Source organism: Ylistrum balloti, unplaced genomic scaffold (assembly GCF_031769215.1).
Source record: "Ylistrum balloti isolate Yb309-2 unplaced genomic scaffold, AGI_CSIRO_Ybal_v1 Utg369796, whole genome shotgun sequence".
NCBI classification, from domain to species: Eukaryota; Metazoa; Mollusca; class Bivalvia; order Pectinida; family Pectinidae; genus Ylistrum; species Ylistrum balloti.
This window is the reverse complement of record NW_026781976.1, coordinates 9,975-25,022: the sequence shown is the minus strand read 5'-3', so window position 1 is coordinate 25,022 and position 15,048 is coordinate 9,975. Positions and strand designations below refer to the sequence as shown.

Below are 15,048 nucleotides of genomic sequence, written 5' to 3'. Positions count from 1 at the left end.
ACAAAGAATATAGACAATATGAATACAGTGACAAAAGAATAGACAATATGAATACAGTGACAAAGAATAAGACAATATGAATACAGTGACAAAGAATAAGACAATATGAATACAACGTCAAAGAATTAGACAATATGAATACAGCGACAAAGAATTAGACAATATGAATACAGCGACAAAGAATTAGACAATATGAATACAACGACAAAGAATTAGACAATATGAATACAGCGACAAAGAATTAGACAATATGAATACAGCGACAAAGAATTAGACAATATGAATACGTCGACACAGAATAAGACAATATGAATACAGCGACAAAGAATTAGACAATATGAATACAGCGACAAAGAATAAGACAATATGAATACAGCGACAAAGAATTAGACAATATGAATACAGCGACAAAGAATTAGACAATATGAATACAGTGACAAAGAATAAGACAATATGAATACGTCGACACAGAATAAGACAATATGAATACAGCGACAAAGAATTAGACAATATGAATACAGTGACAAAGAATAAGACAATATGAATACAGTGACAAAGAATTAGACAATATGAATACAGTGACAAAGAATTAGACAATATGAATACAGACAAAGAATATGAATACAGCGACAAAGAATTACACAATATGAATACAATATGAATACGTCACAAGAATAAGACAAAGAATAAGACAAAGAATTAGACAATATGAATACAGCGACAAAGAATTAGACAATATGAATACAGCGACAAAGAATTAGACAATATGAATACAGCGACAAAGAATTAGACAATATGAATACGTCGACACAGAATTAGACAGTATGAATACAACGACAAAGAATTAGACAATATGAATACAGCGACAAAGAATTAGACAATATGAATACAATATGAATACAGACACAAAGAATTAGACAATATGAATACAGTGACAAAGAATTAGACAATATGAATACGTCGACAAAGAATTAGACAATATGAATACAACGACAAAGAATTAGACAATATGAATACAACGACAAAGAATAAGACAATATGAATACAGCGACAAAGAATTAGACAATATGAATACAACGTCAAAGAATAAGACAATATGAATACAACGTCAAAGAATTAGACAATATGAATACGTCGACAAAGAATTTGACAAAGAATTAGACAATATGAATACAGTGACAAAGAATTAGACAATATGAATACAGTGACAAAGAATTAGACAATATGAATACAGTGACAAAGAATTAGACAATATGAATACAGCGACAAAGAATTAGACAATATGAATACAGCGACAAAGAATTAGACAATATGAATACAGCGACAAAGAATTAGACAATATGAATACGTCGACAAAGAATTAGACAATATGAATACAGTGACAAAGAATTAGACAATATGAATACAGTGACAAAGAATAAGACAATATGAATACAGCGACAAAGAATTAGACAATATGAATACGTCGACAAAGAATTAGACAATATGAATACAGCGACAAAGAATTAGACAATATGAATACAGTGACAAAGAATAAGACAATATGAATACAGTGACAAAGAATAAGACAATATGAATACGTCGACAAAGAATAAGACAATATGAATACAGCGACAAAGAATTAGACAATATTGATATTGATATTCCTCAAAGAAAATACAATAACACGTCATTAAAGGACAGCGATGCTATGAAAACACCATCTAACAAGGGCCGTCAGAAACTGGTCCCCGAAAGGGACAAAATGTAAGTACAAAAAATAACAAAGGACAATATTACACTTCTGATTCTTGTGCACAGCACATTTCCTTGGTGAGATCTATCTGCCTATGGAGTTTCATGTTGATACCTCTTATAGTTTTAGTGTAATGTTCCGAACAAAATTTAAGTACGAAAAATAACAAAGGGAAATAACTCCTAAATTATGCAAAACAGAGTTATGGTTCTTGTGCGCTGCACTTCTCCTTGTCGAGATCTATCTGTTTATGAAGTTTTCTGTTGATACCTCTTAATGTTTCTATGTTATGCTCCAGACAAAATTATGACGGACGTACAAATGGACAAATGAACGGACGGACAAAGCGGCGACTATATCCTCTCCCACCGGGGAGCATAAACATAATGAATATTGTTTTATTATTTCAAATATACAGAAATCTAAATATTCCAAGTATGTACTTAGTAAATATTAAACAAACCAATCCAATACTGGCCAGGCACAGTGCGGACAAGATCGGTGACGTCATTATTCTGCTGGCGATCAGTAACAACTACTAGATTTGTCTGGTAGCTGGAAACAAACATAATGACCGAAACTTAATTGAGGTAAAGATAAAACGTAGGGCATTTGGAAAGAAATGACATGCACACGTATAAAACTGAAAAATATCCTTAACGTAATAAGTAATCAACACTTTTAGCGAATTAGATTGTTAACATTCTCTGTCATAAGAAGTAACACACTATCTTTCCACCAAATCTCCTTCCACATATCAATATGTCCTATCCCATCCTACATGCCATGATGTCTCTTCCTCTACGCACTACCTGGTTCCGCCCCCATCACTTACCACCATGTTTTGTCTCCTATACCACTACCAAGTTCCAACCTAACCACGTACAAACACGTCCCATTTCCTATCCCGCCACCACGTCCTATACTCTACCATTTACCAACACGTCCCAGCCCCTTTCACTTACTTACACCCCCATCGATTATCCCACCCACCACATCATACCATCACGTTCTATTTCATATCCCTCCACTACTTCAATGTCCCTACCAATTACCACCACGCCCAATCTCCTATCACCACCACGTCCTACCTCCTATCACCACCACGCCCTATATCCTATCACCACCACGTCCTGTCTCCTATCACCACCACGTCCTACCTCCTATCACCAAGTCATATCTCCTATCACTACCACGTCCTATTTCCTATCACCACCACGTCCTACCTCCTATCACCAAGTCATATCTCCTATCACTACCACGTCCTATTTCCTATCACCACCATGTTCCATCCCTTACTACTGACCTCTATGTCCCATTTCATACCACAAGCACGTCTCATAACCTACCACTTACCAACACCTCAAATCTATCACCACCACGTCCTATCCTCTACCACTTGCTACGTCCCATTTTCACACTCTTCCCCACCACCACCATAATTGCAATTGTTATGTTGTTTACCTTCTACAAACGCCATTTGCCTGTATCCACGTTGACGGATGATCAAAACTTCTGAGACACCAGGTGTCCAGCAGAGTCCAGTTGGACGCTCCACATTCCAGTGTGATGTTCTACGAATAATCACTTCGGAATTTAGTTTGTTTCAGCTCATTGTCATATTATAAGTCAACAATGACAATGAACTGAATAGTCCGCACAGGAATTTGATTTAAACAGTTCGACGTTGTACCCTTAGAATATGTATATGGAAATTCGACAATTGAACAAAACCTTTTTTTTTTCTTATCGCTTTAGCGAGCTGGGCACTGACGTAATTGCCTATTCTTAAAAAGTGTTATACTATTATAAACAGGGAACTGTCGAAATAACCCTTCTTTTAGGTTTTTATACTAATGGTAACCGGTGATGTCGAAATAACCCCTCCTCATAGGTCTTTATACTAATGGTAACAAGTATGTCGAAATAACCCTTCCTTTTAGGTTTTTATACTAATGGTAACCGGTGATGTCGAAATAACCCCTCCTTGTAGGTGTTTATTTATACTAATGGTAACCGGTGATGTCGAAATAACCCCTCTTTGTAGGTGTTTATTTATACTAATGGTAACAGGTGATGTTGAAATAACCCCTCCTTTTAGGTTTTTATACTAATGGTAACCGGTGATGTCGAAACAACCCCTTCTCATAGGTTTCCATGTCTACAAAGTATCTTTAAAATAATGAAAGAGTGTAAAATATGTAGATATCTGTTCATCGTTACAATCATATTTTCCTAATTAAGATTTCATTATCATTTTAATGTGAGTTTATAGAACGTTAGTACAATTTCTATAATCCTGTTAAAATAAAGCATACGTACATCTACCAGAACGAGGCCGTCCACTGCTTGTATCACACACATCCATATAACTACTCCCAGAAACAACATGCTGTACCGTCAGTCAGATTCAGCAAAGAAAATGCCAACACTGGGGGGACAGTACCGCCAAAATTAGGTACTGTTCGCCCATCCGTGTCCAGGCTACCTGGTACATCTAGGCGTTGTCGGGTAGGATTATCACAGGTGTTATAAATGATGGAAAGAAAAGGTTACTATTTTTATAACGTTTTGATTTACCGATGTTTTGTACGCAATAAATATTGTAGACATCACCATGTCGACTAAAGGAATTTACGCTGTCGCAATATGACCGCAACTGTTATACAACAGGAGTAATTACCCGATAATGTCTCAATATCAATAAAACTTATACAACAGGAGTAATTACCCGATAATGTCTCAATATCGATACAACTTTTATACAACAGGAGTAATTACCCGATAACGTCTCAATATCAATAAAACTTATACAACAGGAGTAATTACCCGATAACGTCTCAATATCAATAAAACTTATACAACAGGAGTAATTACCCGATAATGTCTCAATATCGATACAACTTTTATACAACAGGAGTAATTTCCCGATAACGTCTCAATATCGATATATTGATATCGATAGATAATACAGATCGCCACAGTACCGGGTACACTGTATTAGTTGCACACTTTTGGATAATACAGACTACACAGTACCGGGTACAGTGTAATAGTTACACACTTTTGGATAATACAGACCACCACAGTACCGGGTACAGTGTAATAGTTACACATTTTTGTTAGTACAGACCAACACAGTTCCGGGTACAGTGTAATAGTTACACACTTTTGGATAATACAGACCAGCACAGTACCGGGTACAGTGTAATAGTTACACACTTTTGGATAATACAGACCACCACAGTACCGGGTACAGTTTAATAGTAACACACTTTTGGATAATACAGACCAACACAGTACCGGGTACAGTGTTATATTTGCACACTTTTGGATAATACAGACCACCACAGTACCGGGTCCAGTGTAATAGTAACACACTTTTGGATAATACAGACCACCACAGTACCGGGTACAGTGTAATAGTTACACACTTTTGGATAATACAGACCACCACAGTACCGGGTACAGTGTAATAGTTACACACTTTTGGATAATACAGACCAACACAGTACCGGGTACAGTGTAATAGTTGCACACTTTTTGATAATACATACCAGCACAGTACCGGGTACAGTGTAATGGTTGCACACTTTTGGATAATACTGACCAGCACAGTACCGGGTACAGTGTAATAGTTGCACACTTTTGGATAATACAGACCACCACAGTACCGGGTACAGTGTAATAGTAACACACTTTTGGATAATACAGACCACCACAGTACTGGGAACAGTGTAATAGTTGCAAACTTTTGGATAATACAGACTACCACAATACCGGGTACAGTGTAATAGTTGCACACTTTTGGATAATACAGACCACCACAGTACCGGGTACAGTGTAATAGTTACACACTTTTGGATAATACAGACCAGCACAGTACCGGGAACAGTGTAATAGTTACGCACTTTTGATGATACAGACCACCTTAGTACCGGGTACAGTGTAATGGTTGTACTTTTGGAACCAGTTTCGACCACGAAGCTACCTGGTACGTTTAGAGGACTAGTATCATACCTGGTTAAGTGTTTTTGAAACAGGAGACAGAAACTGGCAGCATGGTTTTGGGAAACTGCATTATCGAAACATTCTACTTTCATAGTTAAGAGTCTACTCGACAAGAGCCGTGATATCGAAACCTTGACTAATATCTTTGGAGTCTTTAGACTACGTCAATAAGTTTGTCATTTCTCCATCCACGGATAACATTCGGCCATATTTACGTTCTCTATCCAATGTCCACGGGTTATTAAGTATATACCATTCTGTTAATAACAAATATATCATCCTATTCACGTCCCATTAAAAGAGTGTGATTTGTATCCGACGACCCCCTATAAACATTGAATAACACAAACGGCCGTTGTTCAAAACTCGTGATAGATAAACATAACGCAAAAAACATATTCCCAATGTACGAAAATTACCAATAAAATATGCATATTAAATCATTCGTGTGCAGAGTAAAGTCCGATAGCCGAGGGTGTGTCTGTCATACCGCTACACAGATCCTCGTTACACCGCTCGATTTTCCACTTGATAAGAGATACGTAATATTTAAGCATCAAATTAAACGAACGACACTGCCGACACCTCATTGTAGTAAATCAAAAACGTACTCTAAAATCATGTCGACGCCAGCATTTAAATGGCCTCTCTTTTTCTGAGTGCATGCACCTTCTTGTCTAGTACATTGTATGCTAAATCATATTAAAAATATTGTTTGAAAATTCAGGTTTGATTAACTAATTCTGTTTATATATATGTATATATATAACATTGCGGTACTATTTAGCGGTTGAAGACGAGCATTGCTTGTGATCAGGAGATGCGGGACAACAGAGACAACATTATCAATCAACATTTTCAGGTGAGATACCATCTAAAAAATAAAAAATCAATAACTAAATTAATCTATTTTCGGTAATTTTGCAAAAACTAGTAAATAAAAGATGAAAATGGCTAAAAATCATATAAATAATTTTTGTCGTCCTTTCGATCTTGGTTATATTGTAAATGGTTTTATTATGAAGTCACTTTCGTATAGAATTTACTAGGTTTATTTTATCCTTATCTTTAATAAACAAATAAACAAGATAATCTTATTTGTGAAAAAATTTACAAGGTTCAAATTATCCTTATCTTTAATAAAAAAAAAATAATAAACAAGATATTGTTATTTGTGAAAAATTAAAATTTTTGAATTGATAAACACAAGTATTATTAAGTACACGTTCATTGTTAATTATGAATATAAGTTCATTGTTGATTCTGTTTATCAATAGGTGTATTTTTGATATTTTTTCCCTCTTTGTATCAAATAGGAATTTTTATCAAGTCGTAGTTTTTAGAAATTTTATTTTCAGTATCTTAAATTTAGTTTTATCAACACATCTTAATTTTTTTGTTTTCACTTGTAATAAAAATGATTTTCACCAACGAATCTTTCCTTTGAAATTAATTTTCTATTTTTGTGTTTATGTTTGAATTAAGAATATGTTTTGACGAGTAAATCATCGACTGAGTATATTGATGGCAATAACAAATCAGGAGAAATTGCAGATATTTAACAACAATAAACAGTGGCACATACAAATAAAACAGTAGAAATAAATTATGGTATGCTGGAGAAAAAAACCACAATATAATTATTCTTAAAAAATTGCACTTAATCTTCATACAATCCTTTGGATGAACCCTGCCTTAGAGAAAATTTTAGTGTTATCAATAATTCACCCTGCCTTAGAGAAAATTTCAGTTATAAATAATTCAGTTCACCCTGCCTTAGAGAAAATTTCAGTTATAAATAATCCAGTTCACCCTGCCTTAGAGAAAAATTCAGTGTTATAAATAATTCACCCTGTCTTAGAGAGAATTTCAGAGTAAAAATAATTCAGTTCACACTGCATTAGAGAGAATTTCAGAGTTATGAATAATTCAGTTCACCCTGCCTTAGAGAAAATTTCAGTTATAAATAATCCAGTTCACCCTGCCTTAGAGAAAAATTCAGTGTTATAAATAATTCACCCTGTCTTAGAGAGAATTTCAGAGTAAAAATAATTCAGTTCACACTGCATTAGAGAGAATTTCAGAGTTATGAATAATTCAGTTCACCCTGCCTTAGAGAGAATTTCAGAGTTTTAAATAATTCAGTTCACCCTGCCTTAGAGAGAATTTCAGAGTTTTAAATAATTCAGTTCACCCTGCCTTAGAGAGAATTTCAGAGTTTTAAATAATTCAGTTCACCCTGCCTTAGAGAGAATTTCAGAGCAATGAATAATTCAGAGTTATGAATAATTCAGATCATTCTGCCTTAGAGAAAATTTCAGAGTTTTAAATAATTCAGTTCACCCTGCCTTAGAGAAAATTCAGAGTTATGAATAATTCAGATCATTCTGCCTTAGAGATAATTTCAGAGTTATGAATAATTCACCCTACCTTAGAGAAAATTTCAGATTTATAAATAATTCAGTTCACTCTGCCTAAGAGAAAAATTCAGAGTTATGAATAATTCAGTTCACTGTGCCTTAGAGAAAATTTCAGATTTATAAATAATTCAGTTCACTGTGCCTAAGAGAAAATTTCAGAGTTATGAATAATAAATTAAGAATCCTGTCTTTTCTCTGAAAATTTCATGTACGAGTATATATGAAAATCCTGACGTGTGTATGCGATTTCTTCCCCAACAATTTCAAGCCACCAATCAGAGTATATATATAGGTAGATTGTAGCCTTCGGTCGTTCAACTCTCAAAATCCTTTAAGTCATTTAGTACTGAATTGTCATATATCTATATATTTCTCGTTTTCTTACAATTGTTGACACGTATATAACCATATGGACCCGAGTATACTAAAGTGTCCTGGTATATAAACCACCAGAACGGACAAGCTGAAGTATGAAAAATCCTTAATACTTGTACATTTATCTTGTTTTGTAACAAAATTCTATAACAATAACAGCTGTGATATGCATGCATGTATAATTGAATATATAACGTAGCTGAATCTCTTCGTCCTTCGGTGGGGATTTTCTACTAAATCTATTAAAATAGTTTGAGGTACTCAGGTTTCTCTATAAAATGACATATTGTGTATACAGATCATCTTACTGACAGTTCAGGACATCAAAAAAAAAAAAAAATAAAAATAAAAAGAAATTTAAAAAATAAATCATAATAAGTAAATAAATAAAACGGAATTATATGAAAAGTGTCTGCCTTCTACACTGTCATATGGTCGGTACGTAACACTTTGACGTCACACGTACCACGTGACCAGTCACCTAACTGAAGTATATAGCTGAATTAATTATCTTCATTTTTAATTGTAAAGATGTTGAAATGTGTGGGAATTTCCCTTTAGTCGAGTGTCCAGTTAGAGACAGAAGGGTCGCTAGGTCAAACCTCAGCGGTGGCAGGTAGGGTATTTGTCTTTACTCCAGGATATATAAAAATACTTTGTACATTTTCTACTAAGATGGAGACTTTAAACACCTAACACGGTACCAATCTCACAACGAGAGGTAGATATGTAGGTGTAGGTTGTAGAGTTGTCTTTAGGAGAGACATTAAAACAATGACATCTGTAAGAAATATAAGTCTTCCCCAGGACAATTGGTTGTTTAATGTTTTAAAAGTAGATGACAATACGTTAACTGATGATCAAAGAATTGGTATGTGTGCTAAGTAGTTTAAGAAAGAAATGAAAGCCACAACCAGAAGGTCTAAACGTTGGTGTTGATGATGATACGTAGTAAAACATCTCACTATTATCCATAGAGGATCTAAACGTTGGTGTTGATGATGATACGTAGTAAAACATCTCACTATTATCCACAGAGGATCTAAACGTTGGTGTTGATGATGATACGTAGTAAAACATCTCACTATTATCCATAGAGGATCTAAACGTTGGTGTTGATGATGATACGTAGTAAAACATCTCACTATTATCCATAGAGGATCTAAACGTTGGTGTTGATGATGATACGTAGTAAAACACTCACTATTATCCATAGAGGATCTAAACGTTGGTGGTGATGATGATACGTAGTAAAACACTCACTATTATCCATAGAGGATCTAAACGTTGGTGTTGATGATGATACGTAGTAAAACATCTCACTATTATCCACAGAGGATGTGTTTTATGGCCAGTCTTGCCACGCAAAATGCACACTATGTATGAAGAGTTTTAATCAAAACTCAACCATATTGCCTGAACGCGGAAAACACCAACTCATGTCCTCACATATTTGTCCTCATCATCTCATAGGGAAAGATCTTAACCCTAACGTTGTTATCCGTACTGATGAAAGGGAAAGGCTGACTTCCCAGCTACCTTCCATTTCAAAGGAAATTATCAATGATCTTCGGGGGATATCAAATATGCTATCAAAGCAGGAGTCTTCTTTTACTCTACGTTTCTCGTCTTTGGTTGATGCAGATTGTAAAGCTTGGAATGGTTGGATTAGAACACAGTTTCTCAATATTCTTTCTTATTGTTCATCCTCTATTGGCACTGGTATTTACACTCCAAACCACGAGGATACATTACTGTTGTTCTTGGTAAAAGTGAAGACGGATTTATCATGGAAACAGTATTCAACTCGATTTAACATGTCAATTTCCAGTGTTTCGAAAACATCTTGTTCCATCAGAAATAACCATTGTTCCTTTGTTTATTGGACATGAACAGCTCACGAGGGAAATATGCTGGAGCATAACACTGTGTTCTCAGAAGCATTACTTAGCCAGCAGGCGACTGTCAAACTTGACAGTACATATATCTTTATTCCAAAGAGTTCTGATCACAAACTCCAGAGAATCTCCTTGTGTGGACAGAAGAAGTGGAACTATTTGAAGTTCATGGGCATAGCCCTGGTTGATGGTTACATTCTGGACACCGTAGAGCTTTTTCCTGGAAGAGATAATGATGCTAAGATTACAAAAGCTGTCATGGATAGTCTCTCTGGCTGGAGAAAGATGACAACGTTATTAATGATCGAAGGCTTAGGGATGTTTTGCCAGAGTTGGAATCACGTAGTTTGACATCAAATATGCCGTCTTATCTAGAACCTTGGCAGACTAAACATGACGACCTACAAACTGACCTTGACAGATCCATAACTAAATCCAGGTGGGTAGAGGAGTCATATCACGGATGATTAAAGCAATGGCTGTTTTTCAAAACAACTTGCCTCCAACTATTTCACTGATGTCATCGAGGCACTCTTTAGAATAGTAACAGTCCGTCGCTATGGAATCCGAGGACCCATATATGTTAGAACACATGAGTGAGACGCAAGGATAGGGCGCTGGCTGCCAAATGAAGGCGCGTCTTAGTGTTCACAATAAACTAGCCCAGCATGAGAAAAATGAGCCAGATCCTACCAGAAAGACCAAGTCACTATTTGTCCAACTAGATGCTACTGTGGATAATTGTGACTTTCCAAACTAGACACGGAATACCTTCGGACAGTATCCTGTGTGGCACCTACCAAATTTCATTGGCAGCTGGCGACATAAGTGAACACCTCAGTGATGATGGTGACTACGAGATCTGGATCTATCGACACTCATGAGACATTGTACGATGTCAGATCCACTTGAGGCATAAGAGCAGTGTAAAATACAGTGTTTGAATCCAGCATGACAGCTTCGACGCCATTAACCCTATAAAGGATTATTATTGCCAGTTTCCTACTGGGCAGAGAACCATGGGGGTATGTGCCCACATAGCCATTATCCTGTACTATTTAGGATACTACATGCATCTGGAAATCAAGTCTTTGCATCCCAAAGTCAAGTAACTTAGATTTCGCTACCAACCGTCATCTTCAAGGTATTAGCTTTAGTTGACATGGACAATAAGAACTACATTACTGTACGATGTAGGCCAACACGTACTGAAATCAAATTCTCGGATGGAGAAACATTACTGGATTCCAGATTAGGTGGTTCAATGTGTAAATCAACTTAAACATATCATCGAGCATTCTTGTTAGAATATAGATTCAGCAGTTGTAAGAACATTAATTTTTTTGTTTTTATTAGGAAATATGACGACCATTTTGAAAGTTGAAAGTTCACTTGGTCGTTTTTCAGTGTAGGGACAGTTCCTTTGTACTTAATAAAACCAAGTGTAAACATTTCATTTCACTTTTCAATCCAGAAAAGATTTTCACCTTTGCTCGTCTTTTCTTTAAAAGAGATATAGCGATATTGTTAATCAATTTTGATTACTTTGCACTAAACTACTAATTAGTGCATTGGGTGATTTATTTTATACTGTTTGAAGATGATTTTTAGCACATAATTATGAATGGACTCTAATAGTAAGTTGTATTTTTGACCTTCAGAAAACCTCACTTTATGTAAAAAAGAGCATGTCCTTTATCAAAATCCATTACTTTTTATCTCCTGTTCCCAATGTATTCAAAACTGTGACTTCTTGCTTTGCATATATGATATCTAGCATGTTATTATCAGCATGTTCATATTTAGTTTTCTTTAAAAATAAAGAAATATTGTGAACTTTTACCCAAAAATCACACTTTTTTTGTCATTTGAGGGATGGCCAATGCATGGTGTCCGGTATACACTCACTAGAATGGCCCTTTGGACCAGGTGAGTTAAAATTTCAATGATCTAGTGTAATTCATTGTTTATGGGATTTTGATAAACCTTATACATTTTCAACCACATTATTACATATTGGTGATAAAAATGCATTGTCAGATTGTCATATATATTTATTGCATTATTACATAAAATAAGTTTTAAAAATTATATATACTTGTCTTTTTTCCAAATGAACACCAAACAGCACTATTTTTATAAAATTTACTGTGAAATATCCTGCTAGGGCAGGGGACACGTGCTGTTTAAACAATACTTGGTGTTCTCCATGTACATTTCAATCAGTCCGAATGCAAATATTTCATTTTTGCATATTTGCCCTTGTTTCATTGAAATTAAATTTGAATTAAGACACATAATTAATTTCCTGTTGCTTTGGTTTAATCAATCATTCTATTCAATATAAAAAACAACATAGAACTTCATACAAAAATATTTATTAAAATTTTGTAAAAAAGTATATATGTTTTGATTTCAAGATATATTAAAATAATTGGAATGTTATGCTTGATATAATTCAATATATATACACATGATTCCTGTATGATTAAATTATAGGCCACACCCTCTCGACGTAGAAATATCCTGTGGCTCTGGCCACACCCTCTCGATGTAGAAATATTCCATGGCTCTGGCCACACCCTCTAGACGTAGAAATATCCTGTGGCTCTGGCCACACCCTCTCGACGTAGAAATATTCCATGGCTCTGGCCACACCCTCTGGACGTAGAAATATCCTGTGGCTCTGGCTGGTATGGCGGTTATATTTATGGCATCATCCTCGAGATGTAGAAATATCCCATGGGTATGGACTGTACAGTGGTTATGAGGGATTTCTTTGGTTCTGTGTACAATATAGCCTTATCATTCTACCAACACAGTTTAGGTCTATTTTGCCTACTTTGGCTCATTATCAGGTAAAAATTGTGTCATTTGTTCATCCCACTGACTATCATTTGTGTACGGACAATCATTCATACATGTCAGTATTACACCAAATTGTGAAGTAAAACATAAGCAAATACAATGGGACACGCTAAACTGATACCAAGGTTTTCATAAACCATCTTTAGGAACTCATGCTCTTAATAAAATTTCAAATTCTTATTAGTTTTTTCAAGATTATGTGACTAAGCTTGATGAGATTTAAATGAATATATATAGATATATAAATTCTTTGTATATATATATATAGTAAAACATTAAAAAACATGAGATAAAACACCTATTTACCAATTAGACATTCTATTTGATAGAATCACACACACAAATCCAGGTTATTTCTCTACAAAAATAAAGTACAATACAGTCAGGGTTGTCTCTTACATTACGAAATAGACAAGGCTTGTAACCCATATATCTAAGCTCCCATTTAGGGTTTGTTCATTAAATGCCCATGGACAGGGCCGATAGCTGAAACTCAACCCTATGAACAGGACTGATGACCTATATACACCCCTAGCAGTGGTTTCTCTCTTACACAACCCTATGAACAGGACTGATAACCTATACACACCCCTTGCAGTGGTTTATCTCTTATACAACCCTATGAACAGGACTGATAACCTATACACACCCCTTGCAGTGGTTTATCTCTTACACAACCCTATGAACAGGACTGATAACCTATACACACCCCTTGCAGTGGTTTCTCTCTTACACAACCCTATGAACAGGACCAATAACCCATACACAACCCTATGAACAGGACTGATAACCTATACACGCCCCTAGCAGTGGTTTCTCTCTTACACAACCCTATGAACAGGACTGATAACCTATACACACGCCTAGCAGTGGTTTCTCTCTTACACAACCCTATGAACAGGACTGATAACCTATACACACCCCTAGCAGTGGTTTCTCTCTAACACAGCCCTATGAACAGGACTGATAACCTATACACAACCCTATGAACAGGACCAATAACAAGTGCAATTGACAGTCATAGTGTGTTCCTTACATATCTCCTTGGGCACGGCCTGGATAATCAACAAATAACCCACAGTCATAGTGTGTTCCTTACATATCTCCTTGGGCACGGCCTGGATAATCAACACATAACCCACAGTCATAGTGTGTTCCTTACATATCTCCTTGGGCACGGCCTGGATAATCAACACATAACCCACAGTCATAGTGTGTTCCTTACATATCTCCTTGGGCACGGCCTGGATAATCAACACATAACCCACAGTCATAGTGTGTTCCTTACATATCTCCTTGGGCACGGCCTGGATAATCAACACATAACCCACAGTCATAGTGTGTTCCTTACATATCTCCTTGGGCACGGCCTGGATAATCAACACATAACCCACAGGCAGAGTTTGTTCCTGACACTACAGACTGTGTTCAGTTATGTTTTGCATATTTCAGAAGCACAACTAGGACCAGTATCTCATATAACACAACAACCATGGCAAACATATCTTATTCAATTCTCTAACCATGGCTAGCATCTAATGTAACCCCTCAATCAGGGGTAGGATCTTAGGAAATCGTTCAACCAGGGGTAGGATCTTAGGAAACCATTCAACCAGGGGTAGGATCTAAGGAAACCATTCAACCAGGGGTAGGATCTATGGAAACCATTCAATAAGGGGTAGGATCTTAGGAAATCGTTCAACCAGGGGTAGGATCTTAGGAAACCGTTCAACCAGGGGTA

General features: G+C 35.8%; 1 protein-coding gene across 1 annotated transcript in view; it reads right to left on the bottom strand.

The window, feature by feature from the left end:
• LOC132544396 (sushi, von Willebrand factor type A, EGF and pentraxin domain-containing protein 1-like) overlaps positions 1-14,644 on the bottom strand; it is a 33,483-nt gene extending 18,839 nt beyond the window's left edge. Inside the window, exons 1-4 of the mRNA XM_060207984.1 lie at positions 14,344-14,644; positions 12,946-13,192; positions 10,489-10,659; positions 2,199-2,290 (exon numbers count right to left, since the gene is read on the bottom strand). Coding sequence (XP_060063967.1) covers positions 2,199-2,290; positions 10,489-10,659; positions 12,946-13,192; positions 14,344-14,644 — 811 coding nt within the window. The remainder of the gene's footprint in view (positions 1-2,198; positions 2,291-10,488; positions 10,660-12,945; positions 13,193-14,343) is intronic.
• Between the last annotated feature and the right edge of the window lie 404 nt (positions 14,645-15,048).